The sequence below is a fragment of the Falco cherrug genome, chromosome 1, assembly GCF_023634085.1.
Source record: "Falco cherrug isolate bFalChe1 chromosome 1, bFalChe1.pri, whole genome shotgun sequence".
In the NCBI taxonomy this organism is placed as follows: Eukaryota; Metazoa; Chordata; class Aves; order Falconiformes; family Falconidae; genus Falco; species Falco cherrug.
This window is the reverse complement of record NC_073697.1, coordinates 87,586,495-87,611,663: the sequence shown is the minus strand read 5'-3', so window position 1 is coordinate 87,611,663 and position 25,169 is coordinate 87,586,495. Positions and strand designations below refer to the sequence as shown.

Sequence of the window (25,169 nt, the reverse complement as noted above, 5' to 3'; positions counted from 1 at the left end):
CCAGCTAGGGCACTGAATTAAAGAGTAGTTCTTACTATTTGGTAACAATTCAGTGTATATTCAGTATGGCATGGTAAAGGAGGGAGGAGGAGACTTGAGAACTACTTGCAAAGATATGAGCAATAGCATTTTATGGCAGCAAAAAGACTCTGACAGGGAGAAAGCAAAGCAAAGAGAAATCCTGAGCAGGAACACTGGAGGGGGAAAAAAATAATCTTATTATTATAAGCAATATTACAGATCATTGATGCTCATTCGTAGGAAACAAGATTCCCCTTCCTCTGCTCTTTTGGTAGGTCTCATCTAGAAGTTATCACGCACCAAGATCTACAGCTTTGTGGTTCTTAGCAGGATGCATTTGATTCTTCTGTGTGTATTCTTGGAGATGTGCACCAACACATTACTTTCTTTCACAGCTGGCTCCCACGCCAATGAAATTTATTACCTAAATTAATTCTGCTTTTTTTAAAAAAGACCAAATTAATTTAAGTATTCCAATAAATAAACTTTATTGCTCAGCAAGTGGAAATACATGGCTCACATTGTACTAGGGTAAGATAATGGCAATAATTCCTTCTATCTTGAAACTCTATAAATGCATGAGTACTACACTGTGATTTCTTTAATTCCCTATATTGAGTCCATATGAAGATAAAACCTTAAGAGAATATTTCTACAGAGCACTGATTTAACTGTTCAGGTTTTCACCAATTGTACACTGGATACAGTATGGAACTGTGGGGGTTTTTTTAACACTCGCATGTAGAAGTGCCTATTGGACAAGTCTAGTTCAAAAACATGCACTAATAAGGACAAAAGCAGGAAAAGGAAATCCAGGTTTTAACAACAAAATTAAAATGACAAATAAATGAAGACCTGATTTTCTAGATCCAGAGTAGTAAAGAAGAGAGCATCTTGCCTCCAACTTTATTTCTTACTTGACTAAATCCTCAAAAGGCAGAAAACAAGAAGCACCCAAAAGGAAATTATTTGCCCAAATAACACTGTAAACTGGCAGCAAAATAAGCAACAGAATCTAAGGCCCTGCCAGCACTGCCTCTAACAACTGCTTCTTCAATGAAATTAAAAAGACACATTTGGAAAGCAGGAGGCCCAAACCAAGGCATATATCAGGGACAAGCAGGTGTATGAGGCCATTGTGAGCAGGAAGATGACTTCAGGAAATATCCTAGAGCAAGAAGTGTCAAGTACAGAGGGAACCTGTATGTGAAGAGAGAAGAAAGGAGAGAAACTGTATATAATCCCAAAGCTCTGAGTGACTAGACAGGACAGAGAAGCTGCAGAGAGTAAGAAAAAAAACAACAACAGTGAAATAGCTGAGCAGGAAAGAGTTTTAACACCATTTAAAAGGAAATGGCAAGTCATTCGCATGAAGATGGAGACAGACAGGAAGAAACACATGTCTACATACAGGGGCAGAGGTCAGGAATGGTCAGCAGATTTATGAGATTTAAGTGTCTCTGGCAGTTCCAGAGTCCAGTCAGAAATTTGCAGGACTGGACTGTTCCCAAGACATTATGTAACCTGTTACATCTCTTCAAAAACTCGGAGCACCCGTAGGTTTTATAAATTTGAGACATGTAAAAGATTTTAAACATGGCAAAGTGAGAAATCTTTTAAAGGTCTCTCAAATTATACTATATATGGTGTTTGAATATTGCTACAGTATTTAGATCTACCACTTTTAAAACTGATGCCTTCACTATATCAAAACCAATCTTGATATGAATGCATGTACTCAATTTCAGTAAGCTCAAGAACAGGTGAGAAAATTCTGTGTCTTGCAATGCCCAGCCTTTATATTCTACATACTGGCCCAGATTTTTCAGGAACAGCAGGCAGCTGATGAAAACATTCTCCTGCAACTGTACAGTTCAGAATCCAGACAAACACTATTTTTTATGAAGACAACAAATTTGAAGATACCTAACTTACAGTAGATAGTCTTGAGTTCTTCTGTAAACTGAAAATTGAGGGGTTGCAAGTATCCGAGTGCACTTTGATCAGGACAAGACATTCTTATCATAGATGACTGTAGATTATCAATAGCACTAGATAAAGATCACAGAATTCTGGGTTTGTTTATTTTGCTTAAGTTATAATTTCCCCTCCTTTAAAAAACAAACAAACAAATAGCTACACCTCATGTTTACTTGGCATAATCTTTCACAAATCATGAATAGAAATCAAACGTATTTATATTTGCAGCAATTACTTTTTCTTATTCTAGAGGAAGATACTTTTGTCAGAAGCATTTTGCATGGGGGAGCAGAAATGCTGTCTTGTCACTAGTCTCAATTCATTTTTAGTATTTTGGAGGTTAATTACAGAACCTGTCATGGTCATTGCCAGTTATGTGTATTTAACTCCAGAAGGTAAAAACTGCTTTCAGTCAGCATTCATAGGCAGTATGAAGTCATATGTCTGAGGTGATAAAAACATTATTAGAAAGATAACTGAAGTGATAAAGACGTTATTATTAGCCTCTGACCAATAATGCATTCCCTGATAAACATCAGTAATAATCTCTAATGCTGAGATACTTAACAAGATCCATGTGAAGGAAATTACTGACCCAGGTGGCTGGCATAAACACTACAGCTTTGCAAAATGAAAAAGAGCAAAACACTAAGATATATGCTAGTGCATGACAACATCTAGGGACTACTTATTAGTCAGGAACAAAGTTGGCTTCCTGTTATTGTAAAATAGTTTATGTAGACTCAGTACCTCTGTTATGTCTCCAACTGCATAAATGTGAGGAACAGAAGTAGCTTCACTGGCATCAACAATGATCTTTCCAGTTTCAGAATTAGTTTTCACTCCAACTGTCTTCAAATTGAGAGTCTCAGTGTCAGGGGCTCGGCCTTAAGCAAAAAAAAAAAATAAAAAATTAAGAACTATTGGAAAACTTCAGCAGTGTTAATTTAAGAAGCTAGCATACTCCACTGTAGGTTTCCAAGAAACCTATTCTTTGATAGGCCATATAGAAATGTAACAAAACTTTTACTGGAAAAGCTGCAAGGGTGGAAAGTATGGATATGGATTTCTTTGTGAAAGGAGCTCTGTTACTACTGCCTTCACTCAGAATATTTCAGTGAAAGTTATCCTTTAAAAATGTGCAGGACAACATCCATTGCAAGAAGTGCAAAACCCCCGTGGTTTAATATTTATTACACATTCTGAATTCAGTTTCCTAATGTAGCATGAATATACATAGAATAACTAAGCAACTTGTACACTGAAAATTTCCAATAAAAATTAATTGAATAGTATTCAATACTAACAAACAGCCTGTTGTGCACGCTTCAGGACAAAAATTATTGAAAATGCTGTTCAATGTCTAGCATTCCTGAAGTCCTCTTTTCTTGTTATCTGGTACACTTACCTTAAAGCTTTTTTAGTTCCCTCAGCTTGGATGAAAAAGTTTACTGAATTCGTTCTCAAATCCTTAATGCCAAGACATTTAGCTCAATCTGTGTTTGAGCTATTTCTGCAGAGTTTAGAAACACTATTCCTGGAGTTTAGAAACACTATTTTAAATGGGTTTAAAAACAAATGAAGCAAATTCTACCAAGCCTGGATTTTATCACAGCTTCCTCTTCCAATGATTTTATTATCTCATCTTTAAAATATCTTTAAAATTTTTATTTTATCATCTTTAAAATATGTATTTTTGTAGTGTTTTCTGCATAGAGTTACCACTTAGACCACTGAATTCTTGATAATATTACACTGAGCTTTCTATAGAATATCTAACAAAGCAATTCCTGGCCCAGAAATTGAAATCTTAACTCCTATCCCATTTTTCAAATGCGTTTGAAGGTTAGTAAGCATAGTGAAATTATCAGGTACTCCCAAAATTTGTAGGGACACACAGATCACCTGAACATATCCAAATGAAGGAAACTGCAACTGTTTTTAGAGGCTATAAATGAATTTGGATGTAACTCCATCTACATATATAGGTCTCCTTTGCGTGAGTCATGGTTTTGTGTTTGATGTTAATACAGAGCTATAGCAAAGCAAAAAAGGGAAATGTGTTTTCATTATAAAAACAAGCTCTTTGATGTTAATGTAGGAAATTATTAAACAAAAGGAAAACCTGGCCTGTCAATACAGACCTAATTATATGTAAACATATGATTCACTGCTTTATACATCTGCCATATAGCCAGGCCCCTCAAACAATGTCACATCTGAATGCCTCTGTAAAGACTTCTGTGTATTAATTTCATCTGGTGAAACCAACACTTCCTCTGGGAGTACTGACTGAAGCTGTCGGCACTTGGCTATCTGTCTGTCTTCCCTTCTGTTGTCCCCATGGGATGTTGATCTGCTGTTCCTTCTCTGCCCCTTGCTCCCCAGTCCTGATGCTATCAGGCAACAAAAATAATAAACCTCCAGGACCTTATCTTGGCTCGGATGTGAAACAACTTCCTACCGTTGTATTTCTTTGTGTATTGAGAGTAAAGCCTGGATATTCTGCAAATGGACAACTAATGGGGTTTTCTAGTTTCCCCTTTTTCCTGCCAGGCAGAGCCAAGAGAAAGCTTAGCACGCAATGGCAGGCACTGAAAGAGGAAAAAAAGAAAAACTATCAATAGAGTAATTTAAAAACCTGTGACAACAACAGCTGAGTTTATCAAATCTGCAGGATAACACTTAACCTTTCAATTCCAGTCTATTTTAACACGTGTACAGCTTGGTATTAATAGCTAAGTGTTACAAAAAAAGTGCTGCTACTCATAGTGAAATTTCTCTCTCAACTTTACTGCCCAAATATTATTTCTGAAAGCAAAAATAAAACTTAAAAAAACTGAACTGAAGCTTTATTGGCTTTTAGCCCCATGCTGCCTCACCTCCGTAAACCAGAATTTACACTTACTGATCAAATTCAGTAGCTTAGGTTCATGATTATCCAAAGCGTCTTGGTAAGTTTTAATGTCAAATTCAGGAAATTTTGATATTTCCCAACATTCACTCAGTTATATTATAGAATCAGTTCTCACCATTTCTCAGTAGTAATGAATTAGAAGAACATTTTTTTCATGTTATTTTACATTTACAGTACCAAGAAAGCGTTAAGTTTACAGCTTATTTCTAAAATCCAGAGGGCAATACTCTATCAAATCCTACCAGGCACGCAACACAGAGATGCCAGCCCCTCTTCCCCTAAAGCCAGCACACGTGCTTCTAGTTTGAAGATGTCCACTGCCCTGGAACTGCCACAGTGCAAGAAGTTGATGATTGCATAAGACACAAGATAGATTTAGCTTTTATTCAAAACAGCAAGATATAAGACATCTAGAAGAAAGGTGACAATTCAAACCTGACCATTAAAAGGTTACCTGCCCCCTGCACTTTTAATGCAGCACTATAGTCTCATCTTTAATAGACCCATACAATAACCACATAGCTGTGAAAAACACACAGATCCTTGCTTTCAGGGCCTGCCCCCAACTGCTTTTAACTTTAAAAGAAAAATCAGCTTTTTGATCTCTTCTTGTAAAATCTAACAGCGTGGCTTCCTAACAGGGCTGCCAGCCAACTTAGCTATGGAAAGTGACCACAGACTGGTTAACACACCTATTTCAGATACATGCTATGCTGATTATATTTTGATGTGGCATTTCTGTCCCATCATCTACTGATGGGCTCTGGTAATCACACTTGCACAAAGAGTAAGGTGAAGGTAGTATCAGGCTGCTGTGACCTTCAGGTGCAGCACCTTCAACAGTGGAGACTGAAACAGCTAAATTGAGAAGAAACCACAGGAATAGGCATAATCAGGTAAGTAGCAGCAATAAACAAGGGATAGCATATTCTTGCATACAGTAAGACTTCCTAGAGTGATAAAGTTGCAGCTGACAACAGAATTTTATAATGGGTCCTCTGCAGTTCCTTAATCACAGAAGCTGGAATGTCTGTTTGCCCCCCAGCATTTGAAAAAGCCAAACTAGAGCCAATCGAGCAGTTTATTACCAGGCATGACACTGCAGATGGCCGCTGTGAGGATACTGCAGAGTGACAGAACGTTTTTTCTGGAGTAAAGCTAAAGCCCAATAGTCTTCTCCAGTTCTTCCCTATATCTTGCCTATATTCACCTATTTTGATACATCACTTCATAAACTTTACCCAGTTTGACCTTAATCAAAATTTCATCTGTGTTCCTAGTCTTGATACTCTTTCTCACCTTGCTCTGGGTGTCTGACACACTCCTCAGTTTAGTTTCAAGACCACTACCCTTTCCTCCTTCAAATCCCTCCTCAAAACCCACAAGGTGTTCACTAAAACATAGCCAGCAGATAATGACTAATAAAGACCAATACAGTGTAACTAATTTCCAGATTAAAAGAAAATACTCACTACAGTAAGATTAACTAAGGTAAAAAAAGGTTCAGAACCTTTACTACATTGGTAGCAGCATGCACCAATTTTACAAGGATGATTTTGAACATTTCATTCATTACTGATAAACTTTCAGCATGCTTGCCACAATCTGAAAAAAAAATCTGACCCTTAGTGCCAAGGGAGTAACTGGTTCTTTGCCAAGTCTGCTAAGCTGTATGCTCTTGTAACATTGACAAGTAATAGTTGTTACGCACAGCAATCATTTCAGCAGGAAGCTTGTGGCAACTATGGTGCAATCAGTAAATACCTGGCCATCACCATCCACTGCACATCTGACGTTACTTGCATCTGGAGACATGTCACTTTGGTCCTACCCAAACAAAAATAAAAAGCAACTCCAAGTACATGCAACCATATGAAAACCTTACAGCATGGAACAGACTTCTAACAATTGTTTTTGCTTTGTTCTCAAGGTCCTGCACAAGGTAAAGTGGGCTAGAAACATATTCTGAGAAGAAAGCTATAGTTCACCTTTACATTAATTCTCCCACATTAAGCTTGTTTTAACCAAAGGTCTTGTACACCCTTGAAGGATGGATCTGACATCTCAAAAACTAGTACCCAACCACCATTCCCAAGTGAGGTCATTGGCTTAGTCTCCTAGATGCTTATGGGTGAACAGAACCTGTATTCTGGAGAAAGTGTCGCAGTAATGATCTTGGTTTCATGAGATTACTTTGGAGCATTTTCCAGCATTTTTTTTATAATTTATTTATACCACCACTCAGGTAAAAGCTAGCCATCATGTATCAACTCAAATAGCACCTTAGGGCTGAAACAGTCATGAATCCAAAACATTCTCTCATGCAGATTAGAGGCATAGCCTAGCATCTAACTCTTCCTCAACATGAAAAAGTGATCTTTGTAGCTACAAGCTGGTAAAATAAATAATGTAAAATAAAAGTTACACTCAAAGTTTATGAGTGAGTTAAATAAAAGAAGGAAAAAGTACCATCCAGGCCTCTTTCAGTGCAAACAAATTACTAGCACATTAAAAATAGCCCTCTTGAATAAAGTGTGACTCAATGTCACTAAAACTAGATAGGGAAACAACCTAAAAGCACTGGCCGATGTAACAGGAATGTAATTTTCGTTAGGACTGCAGAAACCACATCTTACCAGGACAGTAATGAATTAAATTAATGAGAGACATGGGAAGTTCAGAACAAAGACCCAGAGCCTCAGCAAACTACATCACATTAGCACTAACAGTTGTCTGAGATCAACCAAGATGCATTATTTTTCACTGAATATTTCAAAGGTTACAAACTGGATGGCAAGATTTTGTTCACAAAGACAAATACGGAGCCCATCCCCTTTTATATAGGAGCTGGTAGAGCTATGCTCAGAGAAGACCACAGCAATATTTTACCATATGGGGCTCTTCAAAGATCTCTAAACAAAATTTCTGTTTTCTTAGTTAATCCAAACTGATTTCTTTGTAAGACTTGAAGAAAATTACCATTACTAAAAAAGGTATGTACTTAACCCTTTCTTAATATTGAACAGCAAGGATCTTATTTTACTGCACTACAAAATACATCTGCCAAGCACCCAGTCTAACACAAAGGTCAATATACTTGATAGCACATGATGCACAACACCTGATACCTGTTCAGATTTACATCAAGCTAAAGTTGTAATCCCTTTTTATAGCAAAAATGTTATTATTTCAAAGACACAGTGCTTTTGAATGCAAAGGAACTTGAGAATGGTTGTTCCACTGCTCTGATCATGGAGAAAACTCTTTGTAAAGCCAAACTTAAAATCTGCTGCTGGTTGTTGCTCTTTCTGTCAACAATTTACGAGCGCAATACCTCACTTTCTGTGTCAGACTAATTCTGGGATATTTTGTAAACACCTGCTTGGTTTAATCATTAATTCAGCATTGCTCCTCTACACAGTAAGACCCCATTAGATATGCAGTAACTTAGTAATTTTTCTCAGGACTTAGTGAATAATCAGATTCCAGTTACAGCAGTGATCTTCTGCCATCTATTGCAAATTCAAAGGGAAATACTACTCACCATTTCTTTTTATATATTAGCTGTGTGACAACTGCAGCATTCAATCCACAGGTCTCAGTTCTCCAATAGCTGAAACAAACCCACTCTACAAGGCCTGATCTGCAACTTTGCCCTGTAGCTCAGTGGTTGCATCTGTTTATAGAATTGCCAGTTTCTACCCTTTTTTTTGGATGAAGACCCTATGCTCAGTCTGTACATGCACACACTCACCATTGCTCAGGTACATTAGGCAGCTAACATACACAGGGGTTTTTTGTGTACTTAAGGGCAGGGGGGATACTACGTAATATTACAATATTGAATGAAAAAAAATCTCAAAAGCTTATAATTTGAGGAGAATTTGCACAAAAGCAGAAGCCAGCACTAGTAAAAGACACAAGGACATTACAGGACTAGACAGACAGAATCAAATAAAGGTCAAGAAAGTCGTTTCACTGATCTGGAATATTACAGCGTAGTCACTCAGCAAGGTAACACGGGCCAATAACATTTACCTGCAAAAGCTTTGGATTGAAACTTTTGAATTACATTAAAAGGTTTCAAAATAAGATAATTTTTTTCACCTCAAATGTTTTGACTGGTTCAAAAAGCTGCCAGAAAAGCAAAGACATCATTGTGCCTGCTTTTATTGGCTTATCCATACAAGCAGAAAATTACACATTCCCAAAGACAAACAAAACTCTTCATAGAAACACAATGTAAATTTTTGCAAAAGGCCTACATTAAGAGAGAATACCGTACCTTACCAAACTCAAACTATGTCCCTTGTCAGTAAATATTTTTAACATTATTCATAAAATCCTACTAAAATTCCACAATGCGCTTACAAAAATTCAGGAAAAATCTACTATAATTCAGGCTGCAATTAGCTAACAATAGCGGCTGCTTTTTAACTAACTCTACAAGCTGACTTTCTTCAATCAGTATTGTAACTGGCACGTCTGCAGACAGGAAATCCTCAACACTACCGAGTTTCCCAGCCTATATTATCTGAGACACCTGATGTGGGTGTGTTGATAGAGAGCAAAACAATGAATCACATCAACTGCACATCAATTAACCAGTTTTAACTGTTAATGTGTTTCATCCTTAAGGCTGGAGTGCCAATTTGAACACTAAAAAAAAAAAAAAAGGCAACACAAAACCCCCAAACCCTCAAACTATTAATTTTGCATTTTCTAAATTAGAATTGTAACTCAAATGTATGACAAAAGTTATAATACACTTAGTTCCTCTGTATCAAAACAATGAGTGGAGTCACATTACAAGTGAGCGGCAATAGTATATTATGCAACCTTATTCCATTATAATTATCACTAAATCAAGATTTTTTTATTATTTCAATTTAATAGCTCTTTTTTCCACCTTAGACAAAAGTAAACAAGTTGACTTGACATCTCACAGGTGTGACTCCACCTCACTGTACTTTTACCAGAAAGCTTGACAAAAATCAAATACAGCATTTAGAAACCCACTTTCTGGAAACAGTTTCACTCCACCTCATGGAACATTATTCTACGGTTTTCAGGATTGTCACATCTCCAGATAGCATGACCTGTTTGCTCTCGGCAAGCTCTAGTGTCTTTAATTGTTTCTGGTGAGTATAATCCATTATTATAGGCTGTTTCCACAATTTATAGAAACCTATTGCACTTCTAAGAGAACAGTAATCTCAACAAGCAAAAGAAAATGTTTGTCAAAACACACAACCTGCTCTGTTTGCAGTACTAGGAAAATACAATGCTGACTTAACCAGGGGAAAGGAACAACAGGACAATAGATTTAGCCCACTGGGCAAAATACAAAATGCTGTAAATGATCTGTTCCCATTTCCTCTAATGGACCTATTCTGTGACCACAAGAATCTAACTTCATCTGTTATCAACAAATATAAGATATTCCCCACTACTCTAAAACAGTGGTGTCAGATAAAAAGAACAGCATAAAAATGGAGTAGCTAAAAGGAATTGCTAAAGTTGCTAGTATTCTTCTGCAACAAAACAGGTTTCCTGGCCAGTAAGTTTCAGCTTATTTACTTTGTTCATCAGATATCATCCACTTGCCAAATATCACTACTAGCTTTAGCCATCCATTATTTATCTAGAATTCCAGATACTCCAAAGCTTTATAAACACAAAAGACAAGAGGTCTCCTATTCTGGTGGGCTTGCAGTCCATCTTAACCAATATAGGAACTGAGGATCGACTTGTAACAGCAACAAATGAGTAGCTTAGGGAGCTAATACAGAAAGGGTATTTTTGTTCCTGTGGGCTGGAGCCTTTTACTATACATCATTTAGTGTGTTAATCCTTACAAGAAGTAGCATTTGACTCAAAGGAGGCAAAAACCCAAACATAATTCCCATTTCTGGTGATGATGCTCATAGCCATTTGTCACAAAATTATTTTTTTTTAAATGATATACTCTGACTTAGGCATCGTATATCAGTTCTGAAGGGTCTGAGATACGTGAAAGTTCCTAACCAGATTTCAAAAAGCTCTTAAGTTTCAAGGTTCCCTGCAACAAGCTTGGACTTTTGGGGACAATTACTTCTTTTTCTCTGAACTGGATGGTGGCTGCAATAACAAACACAAGCAACACAGTTCAGAAAAATCCCTAGAAGAAATGGCAGCTGCTTGAACTGGATACATAAGAACTGGTAGTGAATAGCTTCGTGAATAAGTCAAGAGTATGGACTTAGAAAACACTATTTGCACCACAGAGGTTGATGGAATTCATGCTCTCACCCTCTAGTATATGTGAGGAAGACTAAATGGTCTCCCACTTATTGCAGCTCACGCGAAAGCTGTTACCACAGATTTCTTCCATTCATTGTAACTTTTGGGTTTTTTTAGACGGTAAGTGAACAAGTCAGGTATGCAAGAAAACAATTTTTAAAAATAACAATGTTTAGGTCACAAAATATTTCATATAAAAAAAGGGGGGGAGCTGTTTGGCCCCATACAACATGAGGGGACTTCATTTCCAGAATGGAAAGCACTGCAAATAATTGTTAAGATAATCAAGTTTACCTACTGCCCACATGACCGTGTCAAAGGAATCTGTTTCTTCTGTGCCCAGGTCAGTATTTTTCCAGGTGACTTGCAATCTATTGCTCTCCAATTTTTCAACTTTTGTCGGGAAACATCTCTTTAGAAATTTTGTGCCATAAGATTCCATGTGCTCCGTTACTAAAGATGCCATTTGCTGTTGAGTAGGGGGGAAAAAAAATGTTTATTCTTAGATATATGACCTTTTAAATGTAAAACCCTCCTTCAACTGTCTTCTTGAAAATCCAGTAAATACCCTGTGCATTTCAAATGTTCTTTGTCAGTTACTATGCATTGTCAACACATGACAATTTATTGAGCCAGTATGACCTGCAACTCCATTCCAATAGGCATCTACATCTGAATATTCAAATTCTTTTCAAAAAAGTACAACAGTATATGAATAAAACTGTTGCTTTTAAATAATTTGTTGCTTACACAATAACAGCAGCCAGAATATATTCAATTTAACAGTACCATAATTACCATTTTCTGGCAGCTTGATGAGAATTAAATACTTTCATAAAGCTAAGGAAGAAAAAATATTTCCCTTTGCCATGACATCTTTCATTTCTCTGCAATGACTATAAATCACTAAAGTTTCTGGAAAGTTCTACTACAAAAGGGAAATAATGCTTTTGTCCTAAGAGCCTGTTTGAAAAAATGTCACACCACAGTCAAGTAGCAAAGTGTCACATTGATAGGTTTATCCGAAAATGTCATTGCTCTTGACTGCAGTAATTCAGGTTGCCTTTCGTCAAAGAATATGTTTATAACTTAAAGTATATTATCACAAAACCACTAACACAGAACAACTACATGCAAGCTCACAGCTTACAAAACTGTATTTTCAAACTTTTTACTAATATGAAAGCAACAGCAGGGTTATACCTCTTCAGAAACATGATAGCTCACTAACCAGTTTCCATCAGACTCAGTGTGGCTACAGACTGATTATTTTATCTCTATTAATAATTTCTTAACTCTGAAATATCTATTCTGCTCTTCATGCCTACAACGGATCAAGTTCTCAGAGAAAGCCCTACTGTGTTTTATGAAGTGCCACACACACATTTAATACTATTCCCTGCTTGCTCAGATCTCATGCTGTTACAGGTGTAGATTTCTTCAATGATGACTGCAAATTCCAAGACACATTCTTCTACAACGTTTGCAAACTCTGGTACACATACCACTAGTCTTAAGGAAGCCACTCCAAAGTGGGAGTGGCTGGCACACACCAGGAGCTGTCACTACCTGCAGTGGTACTTGTCACTGCTGCTCCTAACAGCACCACTCCCTCCTCAAAAACTGTGCTATTACACATGAAAATAATTTTCCTACACACTGTATGTGCAAAGCAGTTCTCAAAAACAAACCCATGGTTCTATCACCCTTTCATCAACTTTGGCCTGGAAGTGTTTTGCACTATTGCAATTAAGCACTAAAAAAAAAAATCCTAATTCACAATCCCAAGAATAATTAAGTTAATGTGCATTCATTCCCAATCTGAAAACACTCTTTTCAAGTAATTAACATGACAGGCTTCATTCCTGAGGCTAACATTTTCCCAAGTTATTTGCCTGAGAAAAAATTTGTTGGAAACTTCAAAGGAAAAGTTCACTGAGTGAAAACCCAGAACTCTCTCGCTGTTTTAAGAGCATTACAGAAACTTTTCCTTCAAAGTAGTGTTAGCATCAAATCTTGCAGGGGCAGAAGATTCATAATCACCTTTAACGTACCCTCTCTAAAGATCTATGAACCAAAAGGACTACCAGGCCCTCAAAGAGATCATCTAACCTGTAGAACAGAAGCTACAAAATCACATCCAAGCAATGCCTTTTTACTGGATCCAGTAACTTGTCTTTAACCCAAAGTTGCTATACTACCTTCTGTTGCTTCTTTAAGCAGTTATACTTTTTTACACAAATCCTGTATAAAACCTTTGTTGTTGTTGCCTTTTCTCATTGTTATTTCCAATTGCTTTTAGTCTGTTTACACAGGAATGAATTACTGGCCCAAACGGTTTTCTATTTTGTCAGCAGAGTCAGGACCACTTATACTTTTAAATAAAACTCCTCAAAATCTTTCCCGATTTTGAAACGTTTTTTCTCTTTAAATTTTCCTGCCTGAAAGTTTTTGCATTTAATTTTCTCCATCTTAGGGTTGATAGTTCCACTGAAATCACTGTATTATTTTTTTTACCTAGTTATAACCATCATTGCTTTGAAAGTGATAAGGTCAAGATTGCCAATTCCTGTGTCATTACAAACTTTCAGCTTACTGATTTATTTACATTCTTCATAATGAACTCCACGCTGTACTACTTCATGTTAAGTCCAATAATTTATTTTAAAAATCATTATCTGTAACTCCTAGAAATTCAGGATTATTTTAAAGAGATTGTTTAATGTTTTTAGCAGCGGCATAAATCTCTCCCATGCTTCCCAAACTTTTCCATCTTGTTTTCAATTAAGCAGGAGGAAAAAAAAAAAAAGATTTGCTTTTCTGAGTACAGTATCAAGAGATGAGATAGGAAAACTAGGTAATATTTATTTAGTTTCTCTTTAGAAAGCACATACTAGGAAATGTTTGGAGAAGCCAACAACACTTTAAAAAGTATATTTTTGTCTCCTAATGTATTTGATATATAAGGAGATATAAAATATTCTGTACTTGCCTGATCAAACCCACGAAGTGGGATACTTCTCATCATGACTGTTGTGTCCAACCCAATGCCCGTTAGAAAACCAGCACATTCAAGTGAAACATCTTGTGAAGCATGAGTTAAGGAAATATAAACAATAATTTCAGATAAATGCAATATAAAAGGGTAGTATACAAGTGGGCTTTTTACCTAGAGGTATCAATTTCTTCTCACGCAGACATCTTTAGTTTGCTTAGAATATTTTCCTCATAGAAAACATTGCTTTTCAAATCCTGAGAATTTATCCTCAACTGACCTTAATTCCCATGATGCTACTGCATAGAAAACTGTTACTATTCTATTACCAACTCAACTACAGGGCATGAGCAAAGGAATTCTGAAAACTGAGCTTTCATAGGAACGACAGCTATGCTGCTTATAATCATAAATCATCACAGCTTTTTCAAAGGATACAGCTCGCTCCAACAACCAACCTGTTACACAAAAAGAAAAAAAGAATAAAGCAGCGGAATGAGCTTGTGCATATTTCTGCACAACTAAAAAAAATATTTTCTCAAGTATGTAGAGTTACAAAATTACAGGTTTGAGGAGCGGATCTGATGTTGTTAGATTGGAAGAAAGAGCATGGCCTGCCAACTCCAACGAAGACAAACACTATAACATGTGGGTTTATTATATTAACAGATTAAAAAAGAACAGGCCTATAAGACATAAGGAATTGTTTTTATATTGTAAAGAGACATATAAACACATACCCTGAAAGTTAAAGTGAAGAAAGCCATGAAAAACTCAGAGAAACTAGCAAGGTTAAGAGGCATCACAAGTATTTCAGTTGTGTTCTATGACATACCTTGGTTGGAAATATCTGGACTAGACACTGACAGATGTCTCCCCCTGTGCCTATTACTACTGATGCCTCATCTCTACAGGGTGTCTCAGCACCATTGCCTCTGAGACAGGAGACAACATATAAACACACAGACATGCAGCAGTCTTGTCAGAACTCAATTATATCTTAACATTTCTAGAGGTATCTTAATTACTAAATACATTTTGAAATTGTTTTTAAGAAAACATAACACAAACAGAAGTTAAGCATGTTTGAAATTCATAGAATTATTGATTTGTTTAGGTTGGAAAAGACCTTTAAGATCATCGAGTCCAACTGTTAACTCAGCACTGCCAAGTGCACTGCTAAACCACGTCCCTAAGTGCCACATCTACACATCTCTTAAACACCTCCAGGGATAGGGACTCAACCACTTCCCTGGGCAGCCTGTTCCAGTGCTTAACAACCCTTGCAGTGAAGTCATTTCTCCTAATACGCACCCTAAACCTGCCCTGGTGCAACTTGAGGCCGTTTCCTCTTGTCCTATCACTTGTTACCTGGGAGAAGAGACTGACACCCACCTTGCTACAACCTCCTTTCAGGTAGTTGTAGAGACTGATAAGGTCCCCTTGAGCTTAAACCTCTCCAGGCTAAACACCCTCGGCTCCCTCAGCCGCTCCCCATCAGATTTGTGCTCCAGACCCTTCCCCAGCTCTATTGTCCTTCTCTGGACACACTCCAGCACCTTGACATCCTTCTTGAAGTGAGGGACCCAAAACTGAAGCCAGGATTTGAGGTGTGGCCTCACCAGTGCTGAGTACAGGGGGACAATCACTGCCCCAGTCCTGCTGGCCACACTATTTTGGATAAAAGCCAGGATGCTGTTGGCCTCCTTGGCCACCTGAGCACACTGCTGGCTCATATTCAGCCAGCTGTTGACCAGCACCCCCAGGTCCTTTCCCACCAGGCAGCTTTCTGGCCACTCTTCCCCAAGCCCGTAGCCTTGTGTGGGGCTGTTGTGACCCAAGTGCACTCAGCCTTGTTGAACCTCATACAACTGGCCTCAGCCCATCAGTCCAGCCTGTCCAGATCCCTCTGCAGAGCCTTCTGCCCTCAAGTAGGTCAACACTCCTGCCCAATTTGGTGTTATCTGCAAACATACTGAGGGTGTGCTCAATCCCATTGTTCTGTCTTCTACATTTTGCTTGATTCCAGACCACAGTACCATAGACTCTTAAATCCATGGAAAAACACACACAAACGGAAGGCTAACAGAAAGCGGTGCAGGCACTGCAGTCTCTCTTTATAAAGAGGTATCATTCATCAATTTTAACTAAAATTTACAAAGCAATGATCCACCCTGTTACCAGAAAAACTATTAGTATACATGCTTACAAAGACAGAAATGTTTTCATAGGACATAAAAAGCCTTAGAAAATTAAAATATATGTGAACATGTGTGGCAACTAAAAACAAATGTTAGAGGCATAATGAAGCTCTGTAGACAGCAAATTTGGCTTCTCTTGGCCCTGCCACTGACTAGTCACATATCCCTAGGAAAGTTTTTTTCCCCAACACTGCAAGACAGAAACAAGTCCAATACTTGGAGAACTCTTCATACACAGTGTATCTTATGCTAAGAAAGCAGAGCAAAAATTAAATGCTGTCTTATGGCCTATACCTTACCCTAAACCAATCTGCACCACCTCCTAGTTCTAAATGAGATGCTTTTAAACTTCTGAAAAGTGCAGACATGGGGGCTGCTGCTCTTTAAGCCCCAGGGATTGCAGAGTCAGTACAACACATGTTTTCTCACAAAAGACCCTAGATAACATCTATCCATCCTATAATAAAAACATACAACTTCTGAAGGCGTACAGAGAACAGGTTGAGCTAAAGAGATAAAAATCTGCTAGTCTGGGTTTTATGTTTGGCAAACAATTTAACATAGAGAGAAATAAATTTTTGCAGCATTAGGGCATCTGGTTTATCTGTGAATGGATGATCACCCCATTTTTTAGCATGTATCTCCTGCTACGTGCTGCAAAAAGCCACACACTGCCGGTAAAGAAATATCTGCTGGACATTCACAGGGAATACAATGAGAATATCTGTAATTTAGGCATATGCTTGCCGTTCTTTTTCATTAGATGAAAAATAGATGCCAGCTGGCAGTTATTCATCGCATCAGCACTACATTATTCACAATTTCTTCTACAAGGTAGAGGGTTCCTGGGTATTGTCAGTGTCTAACAGAAAAGTTCAGAAAGCAGAACCTAACTTCATTCACACCTGCTCAATCTCTCACTCATTCTGAATATATTTCAAGGCATCTTTTCTAATGCACTCTGCCAAACCCCTTCATGTCAGTAGCAAGAATTTCTTCACAATGTTTGTATATCTAAGGGACTTTTAAGTTGGTTAATGGTTTGCTCTTTTTTTAATTTTTTTTTTATTTTATATGAATAACTGCGGGACTGACAGTTCTATAACCCCCAGGCATGTAATTTGTAGCTGAGATATGTACATTTGGAGAGGGAGGAAAGAAAGAATAAGTACAACACAGCTCAGACTAGAAACAAAAGGTGTTAAACTGAACCTTGGGAACATTTAAAATAGAAACAAATCTGACAGAAACAAACCTTTAACAACTCCCTAGCTCATTTGCTAGGACACAGCCTGATAAAGCACAGAAATGCTACTGTAGCCCCTGCAGGCTTATTTTGACTAAATCTCAGGAATGCAACATATAAACACTAGACTCCCACATTACACTGTTACAACTTGCATTACCAGCAACTGGACAAAAGCCACATTTTCACAGAAACATCTTACAGGGATAAATCTTCTGTTTAGTTTTTGTGGGGGGGTTTTGTTGGTTTTGGGGTTTTGTGTTTGGTTTTTGGGTTTTTTGGTTTTTTTTTTAAATTTCCTCACATAAATCATGCTCTCAAAATTCAGGAGGTGACTGATATAGTACAAACAACAGCAAATTTACTTTCCTTTTTAAACTGTACCAAGCAGCCTTGTTTATCTATTTGATGTTTAGCTTAACACAGTGCATTTTTTTATATTAGAAAGTCACAGACATGAATGGCAGCCCTGTTTTCTTTCAAAACACTAGTATTACAGCTTCAAGCCTCTTTTCTTATATATACTTTACTTTTTCTAGATTTGCTTCATAGAGAAAAGAAAAAAAGCCTAGTATTATCTGACTTTCATGCTAGCATATCTGCATTTCCTATCACAATTATTTCCATCAGGACATTTCTCTGTAGTGCAATACTGACTCAGAATTTTACTGTACTCTGTGCTGTAAAAAAGACAGACTATGGCATTTTAGTATTTCCATTAAAACCAATTTTTTCGTATTTCAGTTCAACAATAGCTCCCAACACATAAGAAAAGGCAAAAGTAACCCAACTGTCTCATCATATTTTCTTTTGTTATCAGAACTTCCACCACTTAAAAGAACATAATTTTATGTTGGAGTTTCTTTCATAACTGAAGAGCAATTTCACATACCTCAGCAGCAAAGAATAGGAACAGTACAGACTTTGTTTAAGTTTATGCTGCCCTCTCGTGACTTCCACGTATAATGGCTACAGCAAAGATGGTGAAAATTTGTATTTAATTTTATTTTAGAAGGAAATTTCTTAAGGGCTGTGCGTGTCTAATCTGTTAATTACTAACGAAGGCTGGTAGTGTGATGCTGATGCACAGCAAAACAAATTCTCAGAAGGAAAACAGAAGGACAGAAAATCTGGTATATAAAAGGCAGTTTTGAATTTTTCACCTTGCCATAAAGAAAATGCCAGCATCTGTTAAAGCCATGGTAAGGTAAACTTACGTTTTTCCAGGAGATTCGTTTAACCAGAATAGATCATCACTTGTAATTCCGTACTCCAGTGCGCCTGCAACCTATGATCACACAGGTAAGATCTTGAATCTACAATGCAAGTCCAGGCAGCAAAAAAACCCTAGTAGTAACCTGGGCTGTATTAGCTGAAGTATAGCCAGTAGGTCAAGTGGAATATATCTAGGGTTTCCCAAATATGTTATCCAGCCTTTGTCTTTGGAGATTTTCAAACTCTGACTGCAAAAAGCCCTGAGCAACACAGTCTGACCTCACAGCTGACTCAATAACTGACCCCAACCTCCTTGAGCAGAAGGTTGAACTAGATGACTGCTAGAGATCCCTTTCAACTTTAATTATCCTACAGCTCTTAGCAACATCAACATACTAAATTGATAAAAATTATTTTCTGTGGAAATGTATTTCTGAAAAGCCTGTGCTTTATATAAAGGACAATTTTTCACACAACACAAGTACAAAAATCTCTCATGTGTTATTTTATATTATTTATCCCCCAAATGTTCTTCATTATCTGCAACAAAATTAGTAAAGCCGTTCTTAGATGGCAAGTGTAACTTACCTGTGTAGGATATTTTGGTCTTCCTCCAGTAGCAATGACAATATTTTCTGCAGTAACAATAGTCTACAAATAAAAACACAAAATCAAAATCAAGCATTTGAAATAATTTTATCTGTCTTTAGATTTTATCTATGTACAAATAATTGATAAATGAGAAAGTTGGCACTACCATCTGCTATTTATATGATATAATAATCAGCAATGCATTAAAAAAAGGATGGAGCTAAAATAAACTAATACATGCAGAATTTTCTCCCACACATTCTCTACCATTTTTTGTTTTAATGAAATTGCTCCTGTACTGGACAAGATCCTGATGACTACTTGGAAGCAACAGTTGTGCATGAACAACGGCTTTTTAAAATCAATTTTTGCTTAGGACAAAACACACAGAAATCACAGCAAATGAATTCTATCTTCAAAGTCCAAAGTTAATCTACCTCAAAAGTAGCATGTTTTCAGAAAATGCTAGGCCAAAATCTATCCCAAAAAACTTTTGTTGTCTCAAGCTGGTATTAACCAGTAACATTATTTGATTCCCTCAAAGAGGTGTTAAAAATGCATGTTCAGTGTCTTGTTAAATATGCAGAAAAGACCACCATTCTGTTACGTGACCCAGTTGCTTGAAGCTGTGCATTCGGTATAATTGCCTCCCACATACAATCTTATATTAGAGAGCTAATCACCCTTACAATTCACCTGAAGGAGGAAAACATCTCAGACTGATTTAATGCTCAGAGCAACAAGGAGATGTTGGCCCTCTTTACATCTTTGTAAGTGTCTACCAAAGCAGTATGACTCTGACAGAAAAAAAAAATATCTTTTGTCTCAGCTCTTGTATCTGCAGAGAGAAAGCAATGGCATTTAACTGACAGGTTACAGGCTAGGGACTTAGCAGGCAACAGTCCAAGTTCATAAACATCTTCTCTGTGGAAAATGCAAAACTTCCTTACCAAAATGATAATGAATACCTAAAGCACAATGCAACAGTACAATCTAGCTCCCAGTCGACCTGAAAAATCAACACATGAAGACCTGAAATGTTTGAAGTGAATGATATTGAAGAGATCAGCCCAGCAGCTCACCTCTTTACCTGCTTTTGTTAAACCACGGACTGTATACGGATCAGAAAATCTTCCTTTCATGTTGAAATATTTCACCTTCCTGTTTAAAAGAAAACAGCAACGTGATGCACGCTTAACAAAGAATAGGAATTAAATACAATCAATTACTTTTTCCATATCTGAAGTGCTAAAAAGGCATAGAAAAGTAAAAGGAAGAAAGCATTTCATTTCACAGGTTGGTTTGCCACTCTGTCACATAATTTAAGTCACTTAATTCTTGTGTCATAGCTAATTCCTCTATACATCAGAGTACCTAACCTTGTAATATGCTTTGGGATCAGGTTATTGACCTCTTCAAATGACACATTTTCCACTAGCATAGCATTACTGTTACTTTCTATAAGATTACTTATAGATCTTATTTGAGAGCATGATTTATGTAAGAATTTTATGAGAATGATCTCATTTAAAAGCATTCAAAAGTGACTCGGTAGGAGTCACAAGACTAGAACCTGTCAAATTATCTGTTAATTTAATTTCTCTATAAAATGAACTGCATGCTGAAAAACTCAGAACCATTTCAGCACTGAAAGCAAAAAAAGCCAGCTGCTAGCATAGTGTTATCTGTGGGCCTGTATGGCATATAAATTTTGGTAGACAAGCTTGAAATTACCTTGAGAAACCCTGACTACTTCATATTAATGCAAATCCTCTCCAGATTAAAGAGGGCATTCCCTGATCACTACGGTGTTAGAAAGCTTTCACATATGGTCACTTTCAACTACTACTTCCCAGAAAAGGGGGAAAGAGGTGGGGGGAAATCACTTACATTGGCAAGGGTACTTAAAGTCCTGAGCAGAAAGGACTTGCAAACTCAGAATATTAGCTCTAATGAGAAACTCTAAAGGCAATTCAGCAATTCTACAAGGAGAGGAGCAGCTCCTTGACTATGGGAAGAAAGATGAAATTAAAAAACTTATTTACTTGTCTTGTAGTTGCACTCTGTGTCCCCAGTTCAAGGATTTCACATAATTCTGAACAGCTTGTGCCATCACAGACCTATCGCAAAACAAGAAACTGAAAATGAAGTCACGGCATCACAAATTCAGACTATGCAACTCAAAGATACAGGCAATTGCTAGAAATTAGGAGTGTTCTACATTAGTTTTTGCTATGAAAGTAAATTACCAAGTCTGAGTCAACACTGTACCTGCCTTGATAAACCAGTAAGTACAGTTCTGTGTTTTAAACAAGGAGCAGTCTAAAAAGCTTCACACAAAATTAACTTCCCTAACTGTCCCTAAATAAACACCAACTGGGAAAGGTTGTTATGTATTTGCAGCACATAGGAGTGGATATGGGCAATAATCTTTACCATGTATGATGAACAGGTTGGGCTATATTCCAGCCATAGTGCTGGGCATCTTTAAGGGCACTCCTTAAAAGGGCTGCTTGATGCATAAGCTTTTTAGGAATGCAGCCAACATTCACACAAGTTCCACCAAGTCCCCATTTGGTTCCTTGGGAGAAAAAAAAAAAAAAAAAAAGAAAACAAAAGTAAATGCATCAGGTTAGCATAACTTAATGCAATTGGATTACTTAAGAGTATTAGGTTGTTCACGCAATTAGTTTAAAAGTCCTGAAACAACATGGAGTTTACTCTCTCCTACAGATCAGTTTCTAACTCTGCTTATGGTCATTTTTTTAATAAAAAACATCTCTATATTATTCTTCTAAAATTCAAACCATCTCAAGATATTTCTCAGAGCTCTGAAGATCCAATTACTACATAATCACATTTGCTTATTTGCATTTGCAGATCTTATTTTACATATTATACATGAAAAGCCTCAACATGATATGATTCATGGTTTTTAGAAATTGTAAATGACATTTTGACAGAGACAATATTCTCACATATTTAAGTTCAAAGTCTACTGCAAATGGTGGCATTCAAACACTGCTAACAACATTAATGTGCAGGAACTGTCAGAGCTGGGACATGGGAAGGAATGAGCAGTACAGCAAGCTGGGCTTAAGGACTTTTACTACAAGCAAAGTAGGTAGCGTGGCTTTGGCCACTTCACTGCCTGAAGCAATCTGCTGACCCAGGCAACCATTTTACACACATGTCCAAACATTATCCTAGTATTTCTCTTCCATACCTTGTGGAGAAGGTTCTACATAATCCAAAACAGCTACTTTCCTTCCAAACCGAGCAGCTTTAAACAAAAAGCAAGACAAGGTATTTAAAGAAGGGAAAAACACACAAGCTTAAACATTTTTAGTAGCACAGGTACAGATGTACAGGAGATGATAGCTGGTGGTATCTACTGTCTTAACTCAAGATAGGGACCCAGGTTGCCTACGTAGTCAGCAGATTCTCCAGAAGATACTTAATAACCCAGACTAGAGCCTACAGCTTCCACCAACCCTAAAAATGCAATTTGACCCCAGATGAGATGTTTAAGAATCTTATGGACTGTTGAGCACATTACATTGAGTTACAAAGGGGCAAGGTTCTCTACAGCAGTTAAACAGCTCTTGGAAACAGTCTGAAGGGACTGCTGTTTCAACACATAAATAAGAAACATTATAATTTTTAAAATACAGTCTGTATGGAGGCACTCAGAGTATTTTACAATAACAGTGAAATAAAAATTTATTAGATTTTCCCATAACAAAAGAAGAAACATTTTTTTAACAGGTTAATAGGAAAGCCAAACAAGCTCACCCCACCCAAGGGTGTGAATTAATTCACAGATTAACTATATGGAGCAGAGTTAACGATTAATGTGCAGGAACTGACGTATGCTGTTTCTTTAAAAGCTTTAAGCTAAACGAAAACTTTTATTATTTATACATACAAACCTTCTTTTGCACAAGCAAGGCCTCCAGAGCCTCCACCGATTACCAGAAGATCATACTCATTCTTTCCTGTGAAGAGGACGTGAAAAAAAGAGAAACAGGCAAGGAAAACGGAAGAGGTGTGTAAAAAGGTAAATATCAAAAAGTACACTGTTTTTTACAATTTACTATTGCTGATTTGGGTTTTCTTTACTAGAGCACTGTGTTTTTTCAGTGCCCCAAGGTGTTCTCCAAAATTTGTTAAACTATCTACTCTGGTTTTGTGAATGAAATACAGAAAATAAAGCAATCCAAAAGAAGTGAGGAAATAGATTTTTACACAATGTCCCATGAAGCTTCTGCTGTATGATCAGACAGTTGCAGCTTGGATCCAGCATAGGTCTTCTGTTCTGCATTACAGCAGCAAGTTCTGCATAGGGATCTCTCAGCAGGGTCACCGTATCAGGCTGGCAAAGCCTCAGTGGCAATGCGGGCCTTGCAGGGGTGCAGCGGGGTGGCCGGAGGGAAGCTAGCCCCTTCCACCACCTCGGCCTCCCCTCAGCCCAGCTGTCTCCCAGAGCAGCTTTGGAGTAGCGGGAGAAGCCCACAGGTGAGCAGTAACTCGTTTCTTAGCCAGGGCATCAGGTCAATCTCAGCTCTCAGGGAGCTGTCAGCGGCGTGGGGAGGACAGTCCGCAGCATCAGCCGTGCCACCGTACGGTTGGGGGACTTTTTTTGGCAGTTCAGAGCGGGCAACTGGACTCGGGTAGCTGATACTCCCCCCGGTCGCTGGAGTTAAGCCTAGAGAAAAGGTCTGGCTGCCTCTCGGGCTGCCCCGCTACCCCTCCAGAAAGCCCCTCCGCAAGGGGGCGGGAGGCCTCCCCCTTCGCAGCCAGCTGAGGCCCATGCCTCGCTCAGCACACAGAGACGGGCGCCGACGGCGGCACCGGCGCAGGGGGGCTCCAAAAGGCGTTACGGGTGCAGGTAGCCCGCCGGCCTCCCCGCCTCGGCTGCCGAGGGAGGGAAGAGCCGCCTGAGGGGAGGGAGGCAGTCTCCGCTCAAGTAGCGCGGCTACGGGCCTCTCCCCGCCGTGCGGGTGATAGGCAGGGCTCGGGAGACCCTCCCCAGGCGCCTGCCGCGTCAGGAGGAAAAGGCAGCCCTCTTCCTTCCCGCGGGGAAAGGCGGAGGCGCGGCTCCCGCCAGGCGCGAGCGCAGCAGGCACCCCGTACCTGAGAGGCCCCGTGCAGTACGGCACAGCCCCGCCACCCCCAGGACACGCTCCCGCCTCTGCCACAGCGCCGCCATGCTGTACGGCAAAGGGCCCCCGCGCCCAGCCAGGCCCCCCGCGAGGTGCCCGCGCAGCGCCTGAGCGGAGGGCGGCGCGCGGGCTCGCCGAGGGCAGGAAGGGCGCGAGCGCGCTGCCCGCCCTACCGGCCCTACGCGCGGTGCCGAGGAGAGCCGGCCGCTTCCCGCCCGGGGGAGCGCTCGTCTTGCGCTCCGGCTTCTGGAGCTGCTGCGAAGCTGCGAGAGGCCTTTTCAGAAGGCAGGCACCGACTCTGGCCTTAGAGAAGCGCGTTTGCTTTAAAATCAGCCGTTTGGAAGGGAAGAAAACCCTCACGCTTTGCTTGACAGGCTTTCCCCCGAGCTGCTGCTGAAAAGAGGTTCAGAGAAGGCCTTTTGGGAAAGAAGAGGAACATGACGACTGCCCAGAACCTTCACCAATATTCAGAGCTCTGTTTTTTCCCTCTGAAACCACACATCCCTTGGTAACAGAGATGGTGACGGGGTGGGCTGTCACAGCCCGTTCATCAGGT

The 25,169-nt window shown here is 38.8% G+C and overlaps 1 protein-coding gene across 4 annotated transcripts in view; it reads right to left on the bottom strand.

The window, feature by feature from the left end:
* TXNRD2 (thioredoxin reductase 2) overlaps positions 1 to 24,704 on the bottom strand; it is a 94,452-nt gene extending 69,748 nt beyond the window's left edge. For 2 of the 4 annotated variants that reach the window (XM_055703991.1, XM_055703984.1), the window contains exons 1-12: positions 24,585 to 24,704; positions 23,381 to 23,446; positions 22,675 to 22,731; positions 21,885 to 22,029; positions 21,494 to 21,568; positions 20,531 to 20,609; positions 19,446 to 19,508; positions 18,860 to 18,930; positions 14,634 to 14,653; positions 14,193 to 14,284; positions 11,495 to 11,669; positions 2,752 to 2,888 (exon numbers count right to left, since the gene is read on the bottom strand). In XM_055703991.1, the coding sequence (XP_055559966.1) occupies positions 2,752 to 2,888; positions 11,495 to 11,669; positions 14,193 to 14,284; positions 14,634 to 14,653; positions 18,860 to 18,930; positions 19,446 to 19,508; positions 20,531 to 20,609; positions 21,494 to 21,568; positions 21,885 to 22,029; positions 22,675 to 22,731; positions 23,381 to 23,446; positions 24,585 to 24,660 (1,056 nt within the window). In that variant the 5' untranslated portion in view covers positions 24,661 to 24,704. The remainder of the gene's footprint in view (positions 1 to 2,751; positions 2,889 to 11,494; positions 11,670 to 14,192; positions 14,285 to 14,633; positions 14,654 to 18,859; positions 18,931 to 19,445; positions 19,509 to 20,530; positions 20,610 to 21,493; positions 21,569 to 21,884; positions 22,030 to 22,674; positions 22,732 to 23,380; positions 23,447 to 24,584) is intronic. The other 2 variants (XM_055704005.1, XM_055703999.1) reach the window with 2 other exon arrangements.
* Positions 24,705 to 25,169: the final 465 nt, after the last annotated feature.